This window comes from Capra hircus, chromosome 10, assembly GCF_001704415.2.
Source record: "Capra hircus breed San Clemente chromosome 10, ASM170441v1, whole genome shotgun sequence".
NCBI classification, from domain to species: domain Eukaryota; kingdom Metazoa; phylum Chordata; class Mammalia; order Artiodactyla; family Bovidae; genus Capra; species Capra hircus.
This window is the reverse complement of record NC_030817.1, coordinates 22,429,642-22,454,195: the sequence shown is the minus strand read 5'-3', so window position 1 is coordinate 22,454,195 and position 24,554 is coordinate 22,429,642. Positions and strand designations below refer to the sequence as shown.

General features: G+C 50.7%; 1 protein-coding gene across 3 annotated transcripts in view; it reads right to left on the bottom strand.

The window, feature by feature from the left end:
- Positions 1 to 24,554, bottom strand: part of ACTN1 (actinin alpha 1) — a 96,075-nt gene that overhangs the window by 17,731 nt on the left and 53,790 nt on the right. For all 3 annotated transcript variants that reach the window (XM_018054045.1, XM_018054044.1, XM_018054046.1), the window contains exons 3-8: positions 20,553 to 20,672; positions 12,876 to 12,962; positions 10,948 to 11,035; positions 10,355 to 10,433; positions 6,766 to 6,847; positions 5,461 to 5,546 (exon numbers count right to left, since the gene is read on the bottom strand). In XM_018054045.1, coding sequence (XP_017909534.1) covers positions 5,461 to 5,546; positions 6,766 to 6,847; positions 10,355 to 10,433; positions 10,948 to 11,035; positions 12,876 to 12,962; positions 20,553 to 20,672 — 542 coding nt within the window. The remainder of the gene's footprint in view (positions 1 to 5,460; positions 5,547 to 6,765; positions 6,848 to 10,354; positions 10,434 to 10,947; positions 11,036 to 12,875; positions 12,963 to 20,552; positions 20,673 to 24,554) is intronic.

Sequence of the window (24,554 nt, the reverse complement as noted above, 5' to 3'; positions counted from 1 at the left end):
GCCTCCAGCAGGGTAGCTTTGGCTTGATCGGGGAGCGAGGAGCTGGGAGTCCCAGGTCTCAAGAAACGGAGACAAGCCATCACATCCTTAGACCCTCACCCCCGGCCCCGCCACCTAACTCTGTCCTGGAGATGCTAAAGCCACTTCTCAACAGGACAATCAGGAACCCCTAACTGATCATTCTTCCCTTTAAGGACCTACGGGCAACCGTGGGGAAGCCCAAGAGGTGACAAGGAGGGAAATGCCTCCCTGGACCTGTCTCAGAAGATGCGAGGCCACAGAACAAGTAGGGTCCTGGGCACTGGCTGACATACCCCATGAATCTGCCCAAAGTCACCAGAGCTGTTTCCCAAAGGCTGGGGAGAGGGACCCCAGGAGAGGCCCACGCTCTCCTGTGTGCTGACATGTATGTAAGAACGTGGGGCGGCTGCAAAGTCTCCGGCCCAAAGTGCTGACTGAGCGGGTAAGAATCGCAGGCAAGAGTCAACATCACTGCGATGGTTAATGGATCAAGCCTGCCTTCACCTTGTTATCTTCTGATTCATCTTGAGATCTTGAGCTTGGAAGACATAAACTTTGATTTGTGGGTCAATTTGCAGACTTGATGGACTGAATGAGGCCCGCATGTTCATGGGATTCTGGAAGACGTGCCTTCTGGGCCTCAAGAGCCTCACCCGCCTCTCAGAGCTGGCTGACTGATCCAGGGTCAAAGGGGACTCCTCTTGGATAAAGTCTGGGGAGTTTCCGGGTGGGCCTTCTGGGGACTTTTTACAAAGATCATCAATGGGCTGAGAAAATATTTTATGGAAACAGGCAAAAGGGTGACTTCCAAGCACCAAAGGAAAAAATTTCTGACCCTTCCATGGAAAGTATTTTTATGTTTTTTTTATGACCCACTATTTGTATTATTAAACAGTGTAATACAAAACAATGTGCTTAGTTTTACATTAGTTGTTTCCAAGTTAGGACTTCTCTGGTGGCTCAGGTAAAGAATCTGCCTGCAATGCAGGAGGCCTGGGTTCGATCCCTGGGTCAGGAAGATCCCCTGGAGAAGGGACCGGCTACCCTCCCCAGTATTCTTAGAGCTTCTCTGGTGGCTCAGACGGTAAAGAATTCTGCCTACAATATTGGAGACCTGGGTTTTTAAGTTATGGATTATTATTCCCAGAGCACTTAGCTACCCCCAAATGAAACCCTTGCTATCCCAGGTCAAACTGAAAGGAAGCAGCCTCAAGGCTGGTGACATCAAACAGCCAAATGTGGCCAAATGACACCCCATGGCTCTGCCACCCACCACCCACAGAGTCATGCAAATGCTGCGAAGATCTCATCTGCGACACTTTTAGTAAAAAATTCCCAAATCTAGCTAGAATTGCCCATTTCCTTCCTCCTACAGCTTCCTTCGGCTCAGCCTTCCTTCACATGTCAAGTGAGCTCCCTGCCCTGGTGTTCCTGCCAGCAGCACCCCCAGACGCCAGTCGCCAACTCTGGCTTCACCCCTATTCCCTGTCCCAGGTTGCAGGATGAGACCCAGACCAGTGTTAACTTGCTGTCCCTTTGAGGCTGCATGGTCACACCACCAAGCTACCCACAAACCACGACCGCCTTCCTCAACCTCCCTGAGCCTTTCATTTGCAGAACCCCCCCGCCCCGCCACTCAACCCCTAAGACCCTCAGGCTCAAGTGTCTCCTACTCAAGACAGCCTCCATGGCGCTTTCCCTAGTGGCTCAGTGGTAAAGAATCCGCTTGCCAGTGCAGAGGACCTGGGTTCCATCCCTGGTCTGGTCAGATCCCACATGGCACAGGGCAACTAAGTCCGTGTGCCATAACTACTAAGCCCACGTTCTAGAGCCTGGGAGCCACAACTATTGATCCTTGAGCTGTGGCTACTGAAGCCGTAGCATGCAGAGCCCACGCTCTGCAACAAGAGAAGCCACCGCAATGAGAAGCCCTCCCTGCAGCTAGAATGTAGCCCCCACTTGCTGCAACTGGAAAAAAGCCTAAGCAGCAATGAAGAACCAGCACAGCCAAAACTAAAAAAGAAAGAAAGTCTCCCATGTCCCACAGCCCTGCAACACCCCTGGCCCCGCTCAGGTCTGAAGCACAGCAGAGATTAGACCGCAGCATCGTGAGCTTCTTTTATTAAAAGTTTCCCAGATGGACCATGAATCCCCTGAGGGCAGGCACAGGATTTCTTTGCCTTAGAAGATTCGCAACCAACAGATGACAAACGGAACGATGCAAACAGCATCATCTACTTCTAAGAGCATCCAGAACCCCACAGCAGATCCAGGTCACACCCTAAAGGGCTGTTTTCTCAGAAACAGTTCACAGGCCATGAACATTAAGGCAACAAACAAAACAAAATCTGGTTGCTCACAACACCTTCTAAATCCCTACAGCGAAGAGGAAGAGAGAGAAGCTGAGAAGGAATCAGCACCAAAACCAATGCATCAGACAGAAGCTGGTCCTCATCTGACTAGGAACGGCAGTCACACACTCGTATCCACACAGGCACACACATGTGCTCCAGACTCGGCTGCCTTTCTAATTCCACTGCCCAAGGCTTAACAAGAGAAAGACAGTGGAGAGGACACAGGGCACCAGACATGGGTTTCAGGAGACTCCCACATTGGCTTCAGACACAAGACAGTCAAGACAGGAAGAGGGTAGGAAAGACTCCTCCTTCTTCCATGGGAGAGAGGGAAGAGTCCGCGCCCACCAGCCTGCTCGGCCCTAAGCAGTTGCCTGAATCCTTCGAAGTGGGTTGGGAGGGGCAACTCTGGGTGAGGCCCCCAACCCAGGACATGAAAGGAATACCACCCATACCCCCAGCCCCACACCCCCCAAGCTGATGACGCTGTCCTCAGATATGGACCAAAGTAGCATGAAATGACTGCAACAAAGATGAGTGAGAGGGAAGAGGGCATGGGGAGGAGGTGGTATGAGATTTGGGAAGGAGAATAGCAGGCTGCTACACACGTGCACACGCGCACACACACACGCGCGCGGACACCCACACAGGCACAAGCTCCCTCCCGAGCATCATCAGCCAGGACACAGGGAAGGCTCCAGAGACGGGGAAGGCCAGTGTTAACAGGCATGAAGCCCAGGACAGGATCCTGCAGGAGTTGGAAAGACCATGGCAGGGAGCTCAGCCTAGCTCTGGGCGCGGGCAGGACTCCATGCGGTTCTTGGGGCTGGAGGTCCCCCGAGGCAAGTAGATAGATGGTGCTCACATCCTGCCTAAAAGGTGGGGTGTAAGAGGGGCCAGAATAAGTTGACAAGAAAGAACAGCAGCAGAGGTGGGACAAAGAGAAAGAAGAAGCAAGATGCAGACCAGAGAAGAGGCTGGAAGGGTCTGGGCCTCCTGGGGGGTGCAGGGACACCCAGAATAGGGAGCCTCCAGGCAGGGCTGTTTCCTGCCAAGCAGCACCCATGAGACCTGGAAGGAAAGTGAAGAAGGTCATGGTGCCCATCCAGGCAGGGGATGGGGTTGCTGCTAGCTCACTTCATGCTTTTATTTTTTTTAAAGGCACCTTTTCCCTCAAGGCACTTCTATTAGAAAACTGTCATACTCATTCTGTTCAAAGACATTTTTAGGGCCATCTCCAGGATTATTTTAGTAAAAAATATTCAAATCTTCATGGTCTATGATGTACATGTGGCATCCTTGTATAGTGTGCAACCAATCTGCACCACTGTCCCTGGCAGACATGGGTGGGAAGGATCAGGCAGGACTCTAAGCCCAGGGCCTGGACACGAGGAGGAAGGTGAAAGAATTCTCCCTAGCCTGACTGCTGCGTAATTTTAGAGGGTGGTCTTGCTCAAGTAGGAGGGAGAGAGAGAAGTGACAGGGTCCTCAATATTTACGAAAACAAGCAGAGCCCCAAACTGCACTGCTTGGGATAAGGGCTTTCAACTCAGTCCAGGGAAAGAGCTGAGACTTCTTTTCTGTTTGTGGCACCCATTATGCCCAGTGTGTGGGGACAGAGATGCCCAAGGCCATCCAGAAGCGGGCGTTCTCTGGTATCTTTAAGTGTCCTGGCCAAAGTTCGGAGAGCATCCTGCCCTCCTGCAGAGGTCAGGGTTGTGTGTGTGTTGGGGGGGGGGGGTGTCTCTTCTAATCCCTCCTTTCATTCCAGGGCTGCAGTTCCAAGGGGCTGCTGCTGGAGTATTCGGAGAGGATGGAAGAGGTGGGCAGAAGGGCGCTGGGAGAGCGGGCGAGGCCGAGGGAGAGCTCACCTTCTGCGCACCGAGAAGGCGTGGCAGTGACATGAAACATTAGGTCACATGGCCTTCCCATCCGGCCTTAGCGTGCCTATACATCTGCACAGAGAAGGAGAAGAGGTTGAGAGGAGAAGGAGGCGGCACGGCACAGAATCAGCCCAACAGCCACGGTGGACAGAGGGCACAGAGGACAGACACTGAGGGAATGGACAGGAAGAGAAAATGGGATGCTGGCAGGACAAACGGGACGGGGTGTGAGAGTCCAGGCTGAAAGAGCAAAGGGGGGCGGGGCCAGGGGCATCACTCCATCATGCATTTCACAACAGGCCACTCAAACTCCATGCAGAGGGCGGGCAATCTGCCTGAGTGTGAGGCAGGTCCAAGGCCCAGAGCTGATGAGGCCAAGCCTGGTGCTTATAGTCACAGCAACTTGGATGCTGTGCTTCTGGGGTCCTGCCCGTGAGGGAGGTCTAGGGGAGGGGCGTCAGCTGCCGGCTAACAGAAATATTCAAATCTTCAGTGTCAATGATTTGAGTGCGGAGCCTACACCACTGGCCTGGAACCTCAGACCTCCCTGAGCAATACTGGGTCAGGACACGGGCAGGGCTCACAGCTGCCCGGCCTTCCCCTCCCTCCCTCCCTCCCTCATGTACTGACCCTGCATGGAGGCCCCGGGCAAGATACATAAGGTGAAAAGGACCAAGGGGGCTGTGGACAGATTGGCTAAACCATAGCTGTGAGCGGGACAAAGGGAGGGGCTTCGTGACACTGCTGCTGGACAGGTCAGTGAAGACAGGAGGTGCCCCTGTCAGATTTCCTCCCTAAGGGCCACCCTGCTGCTCTGCTAAAGCCATAGCTTCAGCAGAGGTGGGCAAGGAGGGCTACTGCCCACGGTGCCTCCCAGGCACCTCCTGGTTAATTTCACCCCTGCCGCCCCCTCCTGCTGAAGTCTGCCATCTGGGTCCCAGAAGGTGAGCTCTTTCCCAGTGTTCTCTGAGACAGCAGGTAGAGGAAGATGAGCGAAAGCAGAGAGGCTGGGGCGGGGTGGGGGGTGGCTAAGAGAGGAGCTGAGCAAGAATATGACACGCCACGTTGGCACCGGGGACTGATGCTACTGAAGAGACAGACCGTCCGGACCCTGTCGCCAGGGAGAGGAGGGGTGGGAGGGCATGGATCGGGCTCAGGCATGAGGTGCGCTGGGCAAGGAAGGAGCAAGGGGCCCCAGGTACCTTCTGGGCTCCAGAGAAGGCATGGTAGAAGCTGGACACGTAAGTCATGATGGCTTTCTCGTCCGGGCGGGCGGTTCCGACGATGTCTGTCAAGAAAAATCTGGAGTTAAAGCCAGCTGGTGAACACATGATACACTCCCTAATGTGATGGGAAAAGCAGCTCTCAGAACCGTAAGTCTTCTTGCCAAGATGCTGAGTCTGGATCTAACCAGCATCTGGCATTAACTTCCACTTACAGGAACACAAGAGGTAGAGGAACGAGTGAAATGGTACCTGAGGAAGGAAACGAGACAAACCAGAGAATCGGGTGCTCGGAACAGCTGGTCGTCAGGCTACAAGCTCAATGCCAGGAGCCAAAGGCGTTGGAGGGAAGAGGGAAATGCTACAGATCAGAAAAGATACAAGAACTAGAACAATGAAATGCCACAGGCACACTCTGGTCAAACCAACTAAAGAGAAACAATGGGGAGAGTTTGATTTTGAACCAAGTGGCAGATGTAGCCAAGAATTACTGTCAATTTGCTTGGTGTGAAAATTATTTTATGATTGAAAAATAGAATGAAAATATTTCTATTTTTAAGGTCTGTATTCTGAAGTATGTAGTAGTGAGATGCTATGATGTTTCTGGGATTTGTTTTAAAATACTTCAACAAAGAAGACAAAAAGAAAAAAAAAATGTGACTAAATCTCAATAATTGTTTTTTCTGGATGGTGGGTATATGGAAGTTCCTTATATTATTCTCCCTTCTTTTGCACATTGGAAAATATCCCCACAACTTGACAGACATTGTCACAAACTGTATCCTCCATCTCTTCTCCTAAGGGTCCATTCATCTTTCCAAAAAGTCATTAGCATGTCCATAAATGTTCTTTCTCTCCCTCCCTTTCCCCTGTGAAGTTAGATATGCATATAGACTTCAAACTCAAATCATCTCTTTAAATTACCCATCACTGCAAGCTCCTATGTGTGTACATGAAGCACATGTAAATAAACTTTTTTCTCTCCCCTAAACAACAAAGGACCACTGTGCTCCACCCCAATCCCCACCACCCCAACTCCAAGACCAAGATAAGCATCACCCTCAGGCAGCCCTTTTCAGCACCAGCTACCACCTCCCCCTCCGAATCTCAAGGTATCTGTCTATCTGTGGAATCCCTGAGCAACTAGTGATCCCCAGGCTCCCCAGAAGAGATCCCAGGAACCAGGCCTTCTCTCGTCTGGCCTCAGAGTGCCAAGGCCCAGCCCCTTGGCCGCTGGATGCAGCTGGGAGAAAAGCCGAAGGCTCAGAGGGAAGGGCCTCTCACCTTCCGCATCCAGCATCTTGGGAATGTCCAGGTACTTCTCCGCCACATCAAAAGCTGTGTTCAGGTTTGTCAGTGGGTCATCCTAGGGGAGAAGAGGCGGGTGAGAAGCACAAGAAGTCTCTGGATACCCCCACCTGCATGATCATCAAGACTGGGGGGCAAGGGGGTACTTCTGTGGCCCCTCTCTGGTTCAGTCCTCGGGGTCAGCTCTGGGTATAGAAGTCTGGCCTCATGACCAGGATCTGCTAGCTGGGGGGCTTAAAATGCCATCTTTCCTCGTCAAGTTGCATTTTTTTTGTCAAAGAAATAGAGTGAAGAATCCTAGCCTGCAGCCCAAGAAAGAATTGCTAAGAAATGCAAGCTGAAACAGAGGCACTGGCCTGGGAGCCATCAGTCTTGACTTCTGGTTTCAGCTCTGCCACCAGCCAGCTGGACTGGCAAATAACCTAACCTCAGTCCCCCCATCTGTTACTCAAAAGTTGGACTAGGAGCTCTCAAGCCCCTTTGGTGCTCACGTTCCATGAAATTTGGGGACTCCTTCAAATAGCCACAGTCTTCTGACCACATTCTGGCTTCTGCCCTTCTCAAGAAAACTTATCAGGGACTGGTAAGGAGGTAGAGAAATCAGAACCCTCGTGCACTATTTGGTGGGACTGTAAAATGGTACAGCTGGTATGGAAACACAGTATGGAAGTTCCTCAAAAAGTTAAACATGGAACTATATGACATAGCAACTCCACTTCTGGGTCTATATCCCAAAGAACTGAAAACAGGGACTCAAATAATTGTACATCTATGTTCATAACAGCATTATACACAATAGCCAAAAGGTGGAAATAACACAAACGTTCATGGACAGATAAATAGACAGGGGATACTATTCTGCGGAAAAAAGAGAAGAGATCCTGATATGTGCTACAATGTAGATGAACCTTGAAACCATTAAGCGAAGTGAAATAAGCTAGACTCAAAGAACAAATATTATACGATGCCACTTACATAGGTACCTACTCCTAAATTCCTAGATAGAGAAAGCTGAATGGTGGTTTGCCAGGGGCTGGCAGAAGCAGGACTGGAGAGTGGCGGTGTGATGGCTTCAGAATTTCAATTTTGCAAGAGGAAGAGTTCTGGAGATGGATGGTGGTGGTGTGAATATACTTAGTATCACTGAACTGTACACTTAAAAATGCTTCAAGTGGTACTTAAAAAAAAAACATTGTGGAGTATAATTGCTTCACAATGTTGTATTAGTTTCTGCTGTACAACAAAGTGAACCAGCTGTATGTATACAAATATCCCCTCCCTCCCACCCCTCTAAAAGTGGTACTTTTGATATTATGTATATTTGACCAGATTGAAAACAAAAACTTAATGTGGGAAAAGAGCCACAACTTAGTAGAGAGAGTTCCTGGCTGGACCTCCCACTCTCTTCTTGGTTCCTGAGACTAACCTAAAGAAAAGTGGTTTTGTCAGCCTGCAACTCAGCTTCTGCATCTGCTAAGGTGAGAATCAAAGGGGACGAAAGGATACATCCATTCATTTGGGACACTTTCAGGAAGAAATGGCTCAAAATAGAGAAGGTGGAGTCCTGGGAAAGTTTCTGACAGTTTCCAGAATGATAAAAACCACTGCCAAGAGGCAACGGTCATATCCGTCCAAGGCCTTAGGCCATCCTCAGGCCCCAGGTGCACACGCCCCTGCCTTGCCAGATTCCCAGGGACTACCAGGCCCCCACACCCACCGAAGGAGTGCTCCCTGGTCAGAGCCCTTGGCTCCCCCTGTTCCCAAGCTCCAGAGGCTCTGGCAACCTCTATGCTTTCTGGAAAGAGTCCACGGTTCAGTGGGAACAGGTCTGTGCTAGGATTCTAGTATCACTGTTGCTACTGTATTGAAAAGAAGAGAAGACATAGAGAAACACAGAGAAATGAGCCGGGAGAAATGAAAAGACACGGAGAGGGCAGAGGGTGGGGAGAGAGCTGGCCGGGGATGAGACAGAGGCCCCTGGACTCTCCCTCCCCAAACGGCTGAGGCTCCTGGAGTCAGGGCGGGGGTGTGTGGGGTGGGACTGAAGAGCCAGTCAGCACAGGCCCTGCTTTACACAGGGCTGGGGAACAGCTGGGCATTAACTGGGTGCTGCCTCCCTAGCCCCCCACGCAGGGACCCAGGCGCACACACTCCCGTCACCACAGTGCATCCGCTGACCGGTTGGGAGGACTGTGATGATGACCCCTTTAAAAAAGTCTCCACCTCCAGGATTCCCCCACCTCGGCCCCTGTTTGGTTTGGCCACACACTTTTCAGCTGGGGCGGTGGGGAGTGGGGTGGTGGTGGTGGGTTCTCAAATTGCTTTTTTTCTTTGCAAAGTGGCTGAATTAGAGGGCTGGGATTCCCCATCCCCTGAGGGGTAAGCCGGTCCCCGTCCACATATACCTGGACACAGCTACCACAGGGAGTCAGCGGGCTCCCCTCCAGGCAGGCAGGGGCCCAGCCTCAAGCTTCAGGCCCAACTTAGGATCTCTGGAGAGTGTGGGAAACTCCACCCGACTCCTTTCTCCCCTCACAAATCCTTTTCAGCAGCCCTCTCCCACACACACATCCCCCTAAACAGAGGGTCTGATGCCACAGAGCAGCTCCTCTACCTGCAACATCAAGCCTGGTGTGGCCACGGTGGGCACAGGCAAGGTGGGGAACTTGACTGAATACCAAGATCTCAAAGTACTGAGGTCAAGGAGACAAAAACCAGAACGGTCATTCCTAGAAGCCTTTTTTTTGTCAAGAGATCCAAGCATCGACAGGGGACATTCCAACCCGAGCTCCAGACCGTCTACTGGGGTGGGGTGAGGAGGGCACCAAGGCTGGTCTCTTCCAGGACGCCTGCTCCATGAGGCCTCTCGTGCCGGGATGGGCTGAGAGGGAGGGTGGTGAGTCCAGTCAGAGTGTCCTGGACGGCCCTCTCCAAGGTCAGGCCAGTGTCCTTTAACCAGCCTGGACACTAAGAACCACCATGAAGCTAGACACACAGCTCCCGCCTCCCGGTCTGCTCTTCCACACAGACGCAAGAAAATCCCTCAGCAGCTTCACGCCAAAAGCACAAGTGAAATCAAGCGGCAACAAAACCCCCTCCAACTTTCGGCCAGGAGGGAAAGCAGATCCCTGGAGGGGACCTGCCCAGACTGTGCAGCTCGTCCCCAACAAGGCTGGGATACACGTCTCTAAGGACGTGCAGAATCTAAAATTATGAAAGTAATGCACGCACGTTGGGAAACCCAGAAAACCAGAACGGGGAAATGCCACTTAGGATCTCAGCACCCTAACAGAATTTCTGTGGTGCTTTTGATACCTTTCCTGGCAGGTTGGGCATGTTGGCAAGCACATACAAACTCAAGCGGCCCTCACGGAAGGTGCTCTCCTCTTACTTCCAGAGGGGCCGTCTCCTCGGCTAGTCCAAGAAGACTGACACGCTCTCACGCTGGGCTGTGGGCTCTCAGAGCAGGGGGCCCAGTCCCGCCCTTCCCCCACCCACCCCAGGGGCGGACCAGCTGGGTGGGAGCTGGCGGGGATGGGCAGGGGGGTCAGGCGAGCACACGAACCTTCCGCAGCTTCCCGTAGTCGATCAGCTCGGGCCGGTGTCGGTGGATCAAGGCACAGAAGCCGAGGCCGTCCTTCCAGCTGCCCGGGGAGAGGTGGTGGGGGGTGGCCAGAGGGTGAGTGGGGCCAAGCACTCAGGGCAAAGTGCCAAGCAGGGGTCTCCTTTTTTTCCAGAAATGAACCCACAACCCCTCGGAGCAGGAGTTGGGAGAACAAAGGGTGGGAAGGAACCTGCTTGCTGCCACAATCCCAGGCACCGGGTTAAGGCTCCATGGGGTTCGGCAAGTTGTCACATCCCACCCAAGCCCCCCACCAAGGTCTGGGGCCCTCGACTGCTCTGTTTCAGAGCCCCAGGCTGGAACTCCCCGGACACTCTCCTGAGGGGGCTCCAAGAGCATCAACCCAAGATGTATCAGGCAGCAGCCGGGATAGAGCGGGCCTCGAAGGGTGACGCTCCCTTTCCAGAAAAGCGACTCTTTCCCCAGCGCTCTGTGTTCTGTTCCAGAGCAGAGACTGACCCAGCCCAGGGGGCCCAGGGGACCCTGGGGGAAGCAGCCTGGCTTCTGCAAGAGCCCCTCAGCCCCCTGCCACGCACCTTATGTGGAAGTTCTGGATGTTCACATTCTTGTAAGGGGCTGTCTTTCTCTGACACCACAAGAGAAGCCCTTCCTTCGCTGAAGTCTCTGTGAGGAAGAGGATGACGGGCAGAGAGGTCAGAGGCTGGCTTGGTGGAAGGAGGGTGTGGGCTCCCCAAGGACCCCTGTGACCACAGGGTCCATGCTCTTTCACACGGGGGTCCACACAGAGACTCCGAGATGTCAACCCTGCTGCTACTAGGCCATCAAATCTATTTCCTGGACAAAGTTTGAGACGTTATTTGAGACACAGAGAAGTAAGCCAGGAATCATTTCAGAACTCGCCACCTGATACATTAAAATAATGAGAAAATGGCCTTTCAAACTTTCAGGCTCTCTCCCCCTCACTCCCTTTTATGCAAAGAAATGGCAACAACACAAAATTAAGTCGGCAGCCTCTGTCGGGCAGCCACTTTGGGGAGGAAGGGTTGACTGGTCTGTGAAATCTGAAATCCAGGACTCTTCAGACAGGGAGGGCCCGTGTGCCCTGTGGATTGCACACAGTCATGTAAGAAGAAAGCACTAGGACTCCTAGTCACATTTACTGTTCATCCAAAAAGAAAAACCAAGGTCTCCTCATATTTAACGCATGGATTGACACTGCTTCTGTGTAAAGCACACAGGTGTCAGTAAGTAAGGCAGGTATCCGAGGGGGCCCCAGAAGCTGCCAGCCCAGGAGGGCCACGAACCACACTGCCCCCATGTGTTCACATCTGTGAATAGCAGCTAATGGTACTCAGTGAAGTGGGTTTCAGTTCACAAAATGGACTTAAAAATGATGCTAAACAAGATAATATAGTAATTCAAGTACAAGAAAATGATTTAAAAAAAATCTTCAAAGCTAATGCTTCCACTTTTAGTTCAAGCTCTTTTCAGTTACAAGATAAAAACAACAATTTACTCAGAGCTGACAAGAAGTCTACCCAAAAGAATAAACTCATCAAGAAAGCTATTTGAAAACCAGATTTATATCTATTATCACTAACAAGAACCCTAAGCAACTACTGTGGGTATCTATTAAGTCACTTCAGCCCTAAATACCAGGTATCTATAAACCAAACTTAAGACTTTCACATTGCTGTATCACTAAGTGTCAAACCAAGATTCCCATAACAAAGCAATTTAATCCACACTGTTCTCATTGAAAATTAATTTCTAGGCCATCAAAATGAATTTAAAAAATACTTTAAAAATACCTCCACCTCATCTTTTAAAAATTTGGTTTGATGTGTTTGAAATAGCAATGGTGGTGGTGGTGGTGGTGGTTTAGGCGCTAAGTCATGTTTGACTCTTGTGACCCCATGGACTGGACCCTGCCCGGCTCCGCTATACTCGGGAATTTACCCAGGCAAGAATACCGGAATGGGTTGCTCTTTCCTCCTCCAGGATATAGACATACATGAATATAATTTACTGAAAAATAAATACACACCTATCAGACATAAAGGTCAAAAACTGTGGGAGTGTGAAACCAAAAGTTTAGAGAGACCACGGCCCCAGACCATGGCGGCCCCTTGCAGACGTGCAAGGTGGCCACCAGGGGGTGCTATGGGAGCAAAGTGGAGGCCCTGTCTCATGGCTCTCTCCTGATTGCTCTACCCCTACTCGGATTTAACCACCCCAGAGCAGTGGTTCCAATACACCTCCCCACAGCCATCTTGGGCTTTCTCAAAGTGAGGGGGCCAACGCAGCTATAGGGGCCGGCACGCCACCTTTTACTTGTCTGTAGACTAGGAGAGAGCAAGGACGCCACTGATGGGTAAGCAGCCCAGGATGCAGCTTGTGATGAAGGACCTCCTGCCCCATGGGTCAGGGAGGAAGACGTGATGGTGAAGGCATGGGAGACGTGGACGCCTGGGGACAGCACGGAGCAGAGCAGAAGGCCTACCTTCCACGGAGATGTCCTGGATGGCAAAGCGGAGGATGATGGTCCAGATCATGCCCAGCGTCATTTTCACATTCCCATCCACGATTTCTACAGAAACAGCAGCAGGACACGTTAGGATGGGTCTCAGCAGGGACAAAGGACACATTTCCTGAGTGCTCATGTCACTCTGTGCACCACTGAGGAAGTCAAAGGCCACACACTCCACTTCTAGAGGGAAGTCAAAAAGTCAGCACAAATACATGTTGCAGGTGCCACGAGGGAAGTCTATGTGGGGGCATCTTGGGGAACCAGGAGAGTGTGGTCAGTTCAACTGGGTACAACAGGAAAGGCAACAGAGAAGGGGACATCTTAAACCTGGGCAGTGTCCACAAGCCTAACAGAGAAGGGGGCATCTAAAACCTGGGCAGTGTCCACAAGCCTAACAGAGAAGGGGGCATCTTAAACCTGGGCAGTGTCTACAAGCCTAACAGAGAAGAGGGAAAGGACTTCTACGCCATCGCAAATGTCCTGGCACCTCCAGAGCAGAGGACCTCTGGGTAAGCACAGCTCTCAGAACAGCCATCCACCCACCTGGGAAGTCAGTGCAGGCAACAGAAGTTAACCAACCTGACAAAGGTTTATAAACTGCTACCAGAAGGATCCACTAACTCACAAATCAAGTTCATGATGCCATATTTTTTCATAGAAACAAACAAACAGCAGCTTCAAGATCAAAATTAAGAGATAATCCACTAAATTCAGTCTAAGCAGCACCTTCTAGGTTTTTTAAAAAATGCTATAAATTCTATGAAGCTTTTTTTTTTGTCCCAGGCTTAGAAGCAGGACAAACAAAGATAAATAAGCCCTGTCTTTAAGGATCCTAAAAGATATAGTCATTTACAGGCTTGGAGACTGAGCAGATAACAAACACAGACTCCTTACCTTTCCTACTCCCAGGCCAGGAGACGGTAACCTGGCCCCGTGGTGAGCTACTCTCAGTTAAGACTCTCGCATCAAAAGAATATCTCATTTTTCCCTCCTGACAACAGTATATTTGGGGGACACCCAACAAGACCATGAGAAGAGACAACGTCCAAGGACCCCTGATCCCCTGAGCCAATGTCCACTTGGGTTTGCTTCCCACAAACTTTTTAAACAAAGAGTGGATTCCTGTAAGGAAATTAACTCTAATGTCTCATCCCCTTCCACAAAAGAGAGGGCGAAACCACATGCTGCTCTGTGATCGGCAAGGCGTAGGCGCTGGGCAGTGAAGCCTGGCCCACAGCCGCTGCAGGGGCCACGTGGGGGTAACGCTGCTGAGCCTGCACCAGGGTTCTCAGCAAAGGAAGAACAGTGGCCACTTTGGGCATGGGACAGGATGTGATTCTTCCTGCTGAGAGGGGGGCCCAGAACTCTAGGCATCAGCAGAGCAGTGACCCAAGTCTGAGAAACTCGGTTAGAGAGAAAGGGAGCTGCGGCAACATACAACCATCCTCCTCAACAACTAAGACAGTTGGCACACACTGCAGAGCATGCTGAGGGGGAAGTGGAGTCAATCAGTCAAGAATCAGTTCCCAAAAGTTATTTGTTATTTTATTTTTTGGCCACATCTCATGGAACGCAGGATCTTAGTTCCCTGATCAGGCCTCCCTGCAGTGGAAGCATGAAGTCTTAACCCCAGGACCGCTGGGGAAGCCCCTCCTAAAGGTCTGCTATGTTTAAAATGCTCGTTCACTTGTGACTCCCAACAGGTTTGCATCTGTAACATTCAAAGTGCTTATATAAATTGGTAAGATAAAAAAGTCTAAATTCATAATACAGGAGTTGGCAAAAAACATGAACAGACACTTTACAAAACACGAAATATAAACAACCAACTTACAAGAATGTCAAACTCACTTGTAATTAGAGATATACCGTTTTCCCAGCTATTAAACGAACAAAGTTAAAAACAAGCAAATACACTTGATGATGGTGACGATGGCATCAATCTAAGGATAGAGAGCCGTGTGGCTATCACCCTGTGGCTAGAAGTATAAATTCATTTTAAAGAAACACCTTTTGGGGAAATAATTTGTCAACAGGGAGCAAGGCATCTTGAAGTCGCTCAACTTTTTGAGAGTAAAATTCTCTCTCTAGCCCCAGTCAGCCAGTGGTGTGACATGTAGAGTAAGGCTGGTGGATAAAGGCACTTGCTGCCAGGTTACTTATCATGACCCCACCCTGGAAATCCCATGTACAAAATACAAGGCGTGACCAAGTAAACCCCAGACCCCGTCACTCCCTCTGCTCAAAACACTCAAGGCTTCCCACCCCACTCAAACGCAGCGGTTGGTGGGGCCTCTGGGACCCCGTCCCCCTACCCCTGAAGTCACACGGCCTCCCTGTTGCTCCCCTCTCCCGGGATATCCCTCACCTCCCTCCTGCCTCCACTCACCCTTCATCTTCTCACAAAGCCCTTCCTGGATCTCCCTCTTGACTCTCCTGCAACTGATACATGTATTTTCTTTCTCCCTCTTCTAGAACATAAGCTCCCTGAGGACAAAGATGTTTTCTGTTTTACAGCATTGCTGAGAGCCCAGCACTGTGCCTGGCACAGAAAAAGCCCTCCATCAACATCTGCTAAACGAGCGAATGAATGGAGGACACTAACCACAGGCGCGTGAATGGGCAGAGAACACGGCAGCGTTCAGGTTCCTCTAGGACTGGACGCAGATCTGGAACAGAGCACACTTGTGCTCAACAAACAGATAATTAGCACAGCCATTAAAAATCATAATTATAATTTTTTGATGATTTGGAAAAAATCTTTGTAATTACAGAAGAAGACAAAAATCAGGTATTAAATTTTATGGACACCAGCTCAAATCAAGGAGAAATTTTTTTCAACATCAAGAAAAACTCCAGGTGGTAATGCCTTTTTAGGAGTCAAGGCTGCAGTGCTAGTCCCTCTTGACCTGGGGGATGGAGGGGTGTGTGTGTACCCACCCACCTCCATTTGTTGTTCAGTTGCTCAGTCGTGTCCAACTTTTTGTGACCCCATGGACTGCAGCTCGCCAGGCTTCCCTGTCCTTCAGCATCTCCCAGAGCTTGCTCAAACTCATGTCCATTGAGTCAGTGACGCCATCCAACCATCTCTTCCTCTGTCATCCCCCTTCTCCTCCTGCCTTCAGTCTTTGCCAGCATAAAGGCTAAATAACCCAGCCTCCTGCTGGCCTTGAGCTCAGGGTCCTCCCAATACCAAGGAAGACAAGACAGCTTCCTCTCTGGGTCTTGCCATCTTACTTCTCTTCTCTTCCAGAAACACCCAACCCCTGGGGAGTTTGCTTACTGAATTCTCAACTCTTACTAAGGAAGCGGCTGCCTGCCAGAAAACAGAGGAGCCGAGTACAGGCAAGGAGAGCGATTTGTTTTCATCCCCGTGTCCACCTAAGCCCCCCTGACCTTCAAAAACCCTCCCCAGAATGGATCCCTTCACTAGGCAGTTCTATATTTGGAGTAAGTTTGTCCATCTCACAGGCATCTTTATGGTCTGATACACTGAGTCCAAAAGGAGGGTGCCACGGCTGTAACCGGGCCCCTGGGGGAAAGCCATGATGACAGACAGTCTGCTGCGGGTGTGGGAAGAAGTCATTCGTAGACCACAGCTACCTAAGAAGCTGTTCTTATCCTGCTGGTACTCAGAACCAGCCTCTCTCTTGGCCCCACTCCAGGCAGGCAGTATTCAGACAGTGGAATCAATGATGCTGAAGAAACTCCATGTGGTAGAAAACCAGACCCTCCACCCTGGGGGGGTCACCACTGCCCAGACCAATGGCCACCATCCAACCTAAGGACAGATGCTAAATCATCAAGCCCACTCCCAGGCTCTGGCACCCAAAGCTATCAGGCGTTCCCTGCCTCTAGATTTTAAGATGAAAATTCCTTCTCAGGTGCTCTCATCTGGTTAAATCCCAACCACTCACCCAGGTCAAGTCTCAATCCCATGAAGTCTAGACATTCTAGAATCAAGTATCACACAAGAAATGCATCTATTCTAACTTCTCGTGTGGCATGGATGCGCCTTGCCTCCGACCTCCACATGAACATCTTTGGTGTCAGGGAACCGATGCCTTTCCCAGAGCACCCACTCCATCCCCTAAGGTTCTGTGTGTTTTCCACAGTTGGCCTGCCCACAGGATCTCCCTTCCAGGCCTGGTGCCTCCTACCAGGGTCAGCTGGCGTCAAGACCTTGTCCCACCTGATCATCCTTCAAAGGTCTGGGGTCTTTCACTGGGGCCCAAATCTGGTCCCCAAGGCTCCCCTGCCAGGATAAATGGCAACGTCTCCTCCCACCCCAGCCCCAAGCGAGCTCCTTCTGGGCGATCCATTCCACTGCCTTTGATCGTCTACAGCAGCAAACTTCATTTCATTAAAATAAACAAAACCCTTTCTGGGCCTCGTCCAGTTTCCTGGCTCAGCAGCGTGGCGGTCCTGGCATGATCTTGGTGCTCGACCTCTTTTTTTTTTTTAATTGCAGTATAGTTGATTTACAATGTGTTAATTCCAGGTGTACAGCAAAGCGATTCAGTTATACATATAGACATTCATTCTTTTCCAGATTCTTTTCCCATATAGGTTATTATTAATGCATTGGCTTAAACTGGGAGAGAGGATTCAAAGAGGGAAGCCCTCGCCTAAAGGTAGCAGGAAGGCTTGGAATGTCTCATTTTAAAGGCAGCTTTAGAAATCTTTCAAGAAGCAAGGTCTGTGTCAAGGGAACTAGAAAACTCCAGCCAGCTAGGTTAAGTGACCTCCTGGGAGAACAGAGGTGGTGGTTAGAGTTTATGCCCCTGTCTGGCTGTGCTCCTTACCCCTTTGTTGAGACCACACAGCTAGCGTGACCCGCCACTTCACAGCTGAGGAAAATCAGACATGAAGGTTCTGTCCTGGACCCCTGCAGAGAGGCAGCAGTGTCCTGGTGATTGGAGAGGTTTAGACCTCAGCTCTGGAGTCCAAACCCCCGGGGTTTAATCTGCGTTCTGCCAAATGGAAGCCATCTGGCCCAGAGCCTGTGGTCAACATACTACACACTTCCATTCTAGCAACTCCTCTGAGCCTTCGCTTCCTTGACTGTAAAATATGGCTGGTGATACAAGCCTGTTAAAGCATTCTGTCCTGTCTGGCCAGCCGCAGATCTGGACCTCAGCAAGTGCTACTCTTGCCCATCTTCTGTCTTCCTCCCCTTTGGTATTCAGTGACACACACACACACACACACAGACACACACACACACACAGAGACACACACACGGGCTTCCCTGGTGGTTCAGATGGTAAAGAATCTGCCTGCAATGCAGCGACTAACACTACTACCATACATACGTGTGTATGTGCGTGTACACGTGCGCACACACTAAGTCGCTTCAGTTGTGTCTGACTCTTTGCGACCCCATGGACTGTAAGCCACCAGGCTCCTCTGTCCATGGGATTCTCCAGGCAAGGATCCTGGAGTGGGAAGCCATTCCCTTCTCCAGAGGATCTTCCAGACCCAGGGATCAAACCCGGGCTCTTCTGTCCCTGCACTGGCAGGCGGGTTCTTTACCACTAGCGCCACCTGGGACTCTCTCTCCCTATATATATATATTATGGTAATTGTTACATTCTCCTCTATAGAAATCTGGATTTCTGGCTTCTTTTGAAAAAATCAGAACATCTGGCAATACTGGATATGTATTCCCACTCAGCAACAATTGGTTAGATCTACACAGCAGCTGCCCCGCTTAGAAGAACGTGTTTTTCCCACTTCTCCCCACTCCCCACTCATCCCTACCGTCACCCACCTCACACATCCTCTACCTCCCTGCCCCAGGAGCATCTGAGCTTGTAGCAGACCACCAGAGTGGTCATTTCTTTGGCTTCCCATCCCTGCTTAGCTGAAACTTTTTCTGCCAAGTCTTGATTCCTCCCTAAGAGAACAAACAATTCTTTTCTTCTTCGGTACCCTGCTGTACACGAGGCCGTCAAACATTTACTGAGCACTGTGCAGCATGCTGCTGGGAGCTGGGGCCACAAGGATGCAGGAGACAGGATCTCTGCCTCACAGCTCAGGGGATGGGACCCAGAAGGCACCACCCACAATGACCCCAAGCACTAGCCTGAGTCCCTGATAAGGCAAGGGTCAGCAAGCTTTTCCTGTAAAGGGCCTGATAGGAAATATTTTCAGCTTTGCGGGGATATGGTCTCTGACACAATTATTCAATTCTGCCTGCAGCAGGAAAGCAGCCAATAATATGTAAACAAATGGGTGTGCCCGTGTTCCAATATTTACAAAAGCCTGGGTCAGCCAGGTTTGACCCGACGGACTGTAGTTTGCCAGCCCCTGTGCTCAAGTTTCTCAGTTTGATTTTGCTACATCAAATCCCTCAATTTTCAGAAAAAAGAAGGAGGACTTTCAGATCATCAACCAGAGAAAAAGATCAGCTGCTATGGATTTACTGGAACAACACCCTGCACCCTCTATAAGGAAAGGCCACCCTCTGGGGCATTTCTCTAGTGTCACTCTGACCTGGATTTGAGTTCCGGCTTTACCACTTGCTGAAGATGGGACTTTGGACAAGTTAATCTTCATTAGGCACATGTTTTCTTTTTGTAAAATGCGGATAACAATTCGAGCCATCTCATAGGGCTATGGCGAGGATGAAATGAGATCACTGGTACAAAGGGGTTTAGCGCAGTGCCTGCTGCAGAACAGGTGATCAGTAATCACAGCCAAGGTTATATCTACAGTGAATGAATGGAGACTGTGTACTACTCACCTTTTAATCTCTGGCACCACAGAGGTGCCCAATCCATTGACGAATCCATGGGACACAGTCCTCATGGGGCCTGGTTATGGTGCTTTATTCTAATCACCTCGACCCTCTCCAAGTCCTTCAGAACCGCACACAAGAAACTGTGCCACCTGCTTCTAACCATTAAGAACATGCTAATAATGGTTTAAACTGAACTTTAAACAATTTTTAAAGATTGAAGTATAGCTGATTTGCAATCTGGTGTTAGTTTCAGGTATATAAACAAATTTTTTTTTAAGTAAAAGGGAAAAAATTTAAGAAGCTGCTCTGCAGGGAAATGTTATCAAGAATATTCCTGGGACTTCCCTGGCAGTCCAGCAGTTAAGACTTTATGCTTCCAGTGCAGGGGACACGGGTTTGATCCCTGGTCCGGGAACTAAGATCCCTCATGTCTCGCAGTGTGGCCAAACAAAAAAAGTTCCTAAAGCCTTCTGGACAGCCATCCTGCAGGGGCTCCCTATACGCACCGATGTCCAAACACTCTCCCCAGACTGCAGAACTCTGTGCTCAGGACAGGGGAGCACAGCCAGGCCTGCAGAAGGGGGAGGTGGCATTTCACACACGCAGATCCCACGAATCCCACAGCACTATGATTCAGCAGGGCGTGGGGGGTGAGAGGGGGTGGGGGGGTTGAGGTCACGGTCACCAAGGTACAGAGACTAGACAGAAAGTGATGTTTTTACATGAAGGATCCACTGGCTAGCCACATGCTGGGAGCCCTACTTCCAAATGTGCCCATGGATGTGTGGGTCTAGGAGTTAGGCTAGAAAAGGCCAAGAGAACCAAGAGGTGGGGGCAGAAAATCCGGTTGGATGCAGAGGGGTGGGATGGGGGTAGGGGGCAGCCAGGGGGCAGGCCCTACTCACCTTCAGCTCCTATGGACACCAGCTTGACTCCCTTGCTGGCTATGAAGTCCAGGGCCTTGTTGACATTGGAGATCTTGTGCACCCTCATTTTGCCTCTCTCGGGCTTGGCCAGACGTTCACCTGAACAGACGGAGAGGGAGGAAAGGGAAGTGAAACACTGTTCTCCTACTTCTCAGCTCTAAACTGCTTCCGGCCACTCAACAAGTCTGTATTAAGCCCTGAGTATATGTCAAAGGACTTGGCTGTGTGCTAGGAATACAGGGGTGAACAAAGCAGCTTGCTGCCTTCATGGACTTATGGTCTGGGAGGAGAGACAGATCTTCAACATTCATCAACATACACAAATGAACAAAAAGCCAAAAAGGAGAAACATGCTTAAAACAAATGCTTTCAAAGAGCCTGCAGAGGAGGAGGGCAGGTAGGAGGGTGAACGAGCTGTGAGGTGGGCAGGGGAGGCCTCTTCGTGGGAGGCCGGCAGACACAGACTGCAGGGAACAGCGATCAAGGCAGAAGGAACAGCATCTGCAAAGGCCCTGAACTCCTAGCCTAGACTGCTTTGATCCAGAGAGCGTGTGCGTCACACTAGGGTATCTGGGGAAAGCTCCCTGTGTGTAGCCCACAGAGCCCCTCTCTCATTTGAGAACCACAGCTTGTGTCCATTTCTCAGCTCAGCTCCAAGTCAACCCTCCACCCTCACTCAGCGGCCGTTTCCCTGACCCCTGCTTCCCACACAGGAGCTTCTGCTGTTCAGAGTTTATGGTCAGAAGCTTCAGGGAAGCAGGGGTTGATGAGCTGGTTCTCCAAATACTCTGCTCAGAGCACGGGAAGGAGGTGTCCAGGGATCCCCTGAAGCCACTTGAAATATGTATACGTGCAACGTGTGCCCAGACCTGGGGAAGGGGCGCACAGCTTTCAGTCTCTGAGAGGTCTGAGAACCACCATCCTCGAACTCAGGACCTTACACCCACCGCAGTCTCCAGCCCAGCCCAGCGGCACCCTCTCCACCCCACTTCTGAGCACATCGACAGCCTGACTGAGCGATCCCAAGGGGCATGGTGGCCCTGATGCTGGGCCATGCTCATCCTGTCAAGAGCAGCACTTCTCCAGGGAGCCCCCCTCGCCAGGGCCCCCCACCCGACTTCCACAGGACAGACTTCCTGCTACAGATGTCACTTGGCCTGGCAGCATCCAGGGAAGCCCAGCTGGGTTTTTATTATTAAATCAAGACTTCCCACGTGTGGCTTTCCCAAGGCTGTAGCCACAGCCCACCCTCTCTGGGAAGGTACCCTACTGCCCCCTGGGCAGATGAGACGCCCCAGAGCTCCCTTCCAAAAGGTGGGATGGAGGCAGTACCTTATGCGCCACCCCCCCCATCCCGCCTCCCCCGCGAGGGCTGCTCCAACTAGAGCCCCAGCCTTTAGGTCCTGCTAAGCCTGAGTTCGCCAGCCTGACTGCCAGCTACATTCACTGGCTGGAACAGGACTCCTCCAAGACAAGGGAGGTAGCAAAGTCCTGGGACTTCGGTCCACACAAAATCACCTGGAGAACCTGCTGACTATAGGCGTCAGGCCCCCTTCCCCTTCCTCCTGAGTTTCTGACTTTGGAGGTCTGGGAACCCACATGTGGCTAAGTAGTCCTGCTGATTCTGCTGGGTGGTCCAGGGACCACACTCGGAGGACCTCTACAGGCAGCAGAGGTCCCCTTGCAGAGAGGGGGACTCCCCCCTTCCTTTTCCTGTCATCCTAACCATCTCCAGAGACACTCAAGGAGGAGAAGGCATTGTCTCGATGACAGTCTCTCCCCACCCCAGGAAACAGAAGAGCCGCCTCACAGACGTGCACAGGCCTGTTCAGTGCAAGCATCTGGTAGGTATCCGGAAAGCCCAGCTGGGCGTTCGGTCACTCTGGTATTTGCTGAGCATCCCCTACCGGCCAAGTATATAGAGCTGAGCACCTGGGACATAGACGAGTTGGTCCCTGCCCTCCGGGGCGAGGTGTGCAGTGGGGAGAAAACACACGAGCCAAAAATGATCCTGCTATGTATGTGGCAAATGATGTGCTAAGAGGGATCAATGGTATGTTCCAGGAGCCCAGAGGAGGGCAGGCACTCAAAGCAGGAACAGAAAGGGTGGTGGTCAGGGAGGCCTTCCTGGAGGAGATGCCTAAACTGAGTTTTTAAAAAATGAAAAGGAACAATGCCAGATTTGCTTGAACTAAGAAATGTTGGAGGAAGAGGTAAGAAGGACATTCTAAAAGGCATTTAGAGTTCTGTAACAACCTAGAGGAGTGGGATGGGGCGGGAGATGGGAGGAAGGTTCAAGAGGGAGGGGACATATGTATTCATGTTGATGCTTGGCAGAAACCAACTCAATTCTGTAAAGCAATTACCCTTCAATTAAAAAAAATACATTTAAAACTTAAAAAAATAAATAAGAGGCAGTTAGAGGAAAACATATGGCAGTTCCTGAAAAAATTCAACAGAGAATTACCCTAGGATCCAACAATTCCACTTCTGGGTACATACCCAAGAGAACTGGAAGCAGAGGCTTACACAGTATCTGTATATCCATGTTCTTTGCAGTATTACTCACAATACCCACAATGTGGAAACGACTCAAGTGTGAATGACAGATGACTGAAGAAACAAAATGTGGAACATATGTACACAGTGGAATATTGTCTGGTCTTAAAAAGGAAGGAGATTCTGGTACATGCTACTTTATGGAGGAACCATGAGCACCTTATGCTACATGAAGTCAGTCAGTCACAAAAGGACAAATACTACAGGACTGCACTAATATGAGAAACCTAGAACAACCAAGTTCACAGAGATGGAATGTAGAATGGTGGTGGGCAGGGGCTGGGGGGAGAAGGAGATGGCAGGTTGGCATTTAATGACAGCATGGCATCTCAGTGTGGAATGATGAAAAAGTCTGGAGATGAGTGTTGGTGATGACGGCTGCACAATAGTGTGAATGTACTCAGTGCCTTTGTGCACATTTAAAAATGGCCCCAACGAACACACACACACACCCTACCCCCACCTGCAGTGGAAATATTTTATAGCACTGAGGGGCAGAGAAGCCAGCCAGAGTTTGTGCAAAAGCACCAAAAACAGAGAGCAGGGAGACACACACGTGGGGAAGGCTGCATGTCTTCCTGTGGCAGAGAGTCTGAAGTCTGACACCTTTTTGGGAACAGTTGGTCGAAAACAAAGCAGGTGCTAGCTCATGAAGGATTCTGCTAGCTATGTTAAAGAATGTGAGCTGCAGGTACAAAGCCCCAGGGAGGCACTGAAAAGTTTCAAGCAGGGAACAGTGCAACCTTATTTGGGCTATTAGATGGACCCTCTGGCTATGTGTGGGTGATGGAGGCCAGTGAGAAGGGGGGAGCTGGGAGGAGGGGTCAAAGGCCTCTGGACATCATCTAGGTGAAAGCTGATACAGGCACAGTATCTGCGTAGCAGAGGTCAAAGAAGGAGAACAGAAGAAGAAAACAGAATGAATGAAACTTAAATGCCAAAGGAAGAGCTGTCTAAGATTCCTGAACGAGGCTTAGAAGGACAAGATGGAGACTGCAGGAGGAGAGAGGTTTGCAAGGGCCAGGCGTGGTACGCAGTATTGAAGCCTGGGGCACAAACGGGTGGAGATGCCCACTGCGATTCAGGACTTAAGAGGAGGCTCCAAGGAGAAGGCTGGACTGACCCTAGTCTAGGTCTCAGTGGCATCAAGAGAGAAGATAAAGTGAAGAAAGCAGCTAAGGTTGCCCAGTGCGTAAGCCAAGGCTAGAATCTCAAGGACCTCCAACCCTTAAGGGATGGTGGAGGAACGGTATTTATAAGAAAGTGGAGATAGGCATTGGAGAGAGGAGCTGTCCCTCCAGATATCCGGACATCTAAATCCCAAACAGGGGGCCGGATAAGGAACTAGGATCACCTTGATATAGGTGGACAGGCAGCAGAGGAGCCAGCATTTGGAGACGATCAGATGTGGTTGCTTTCCTG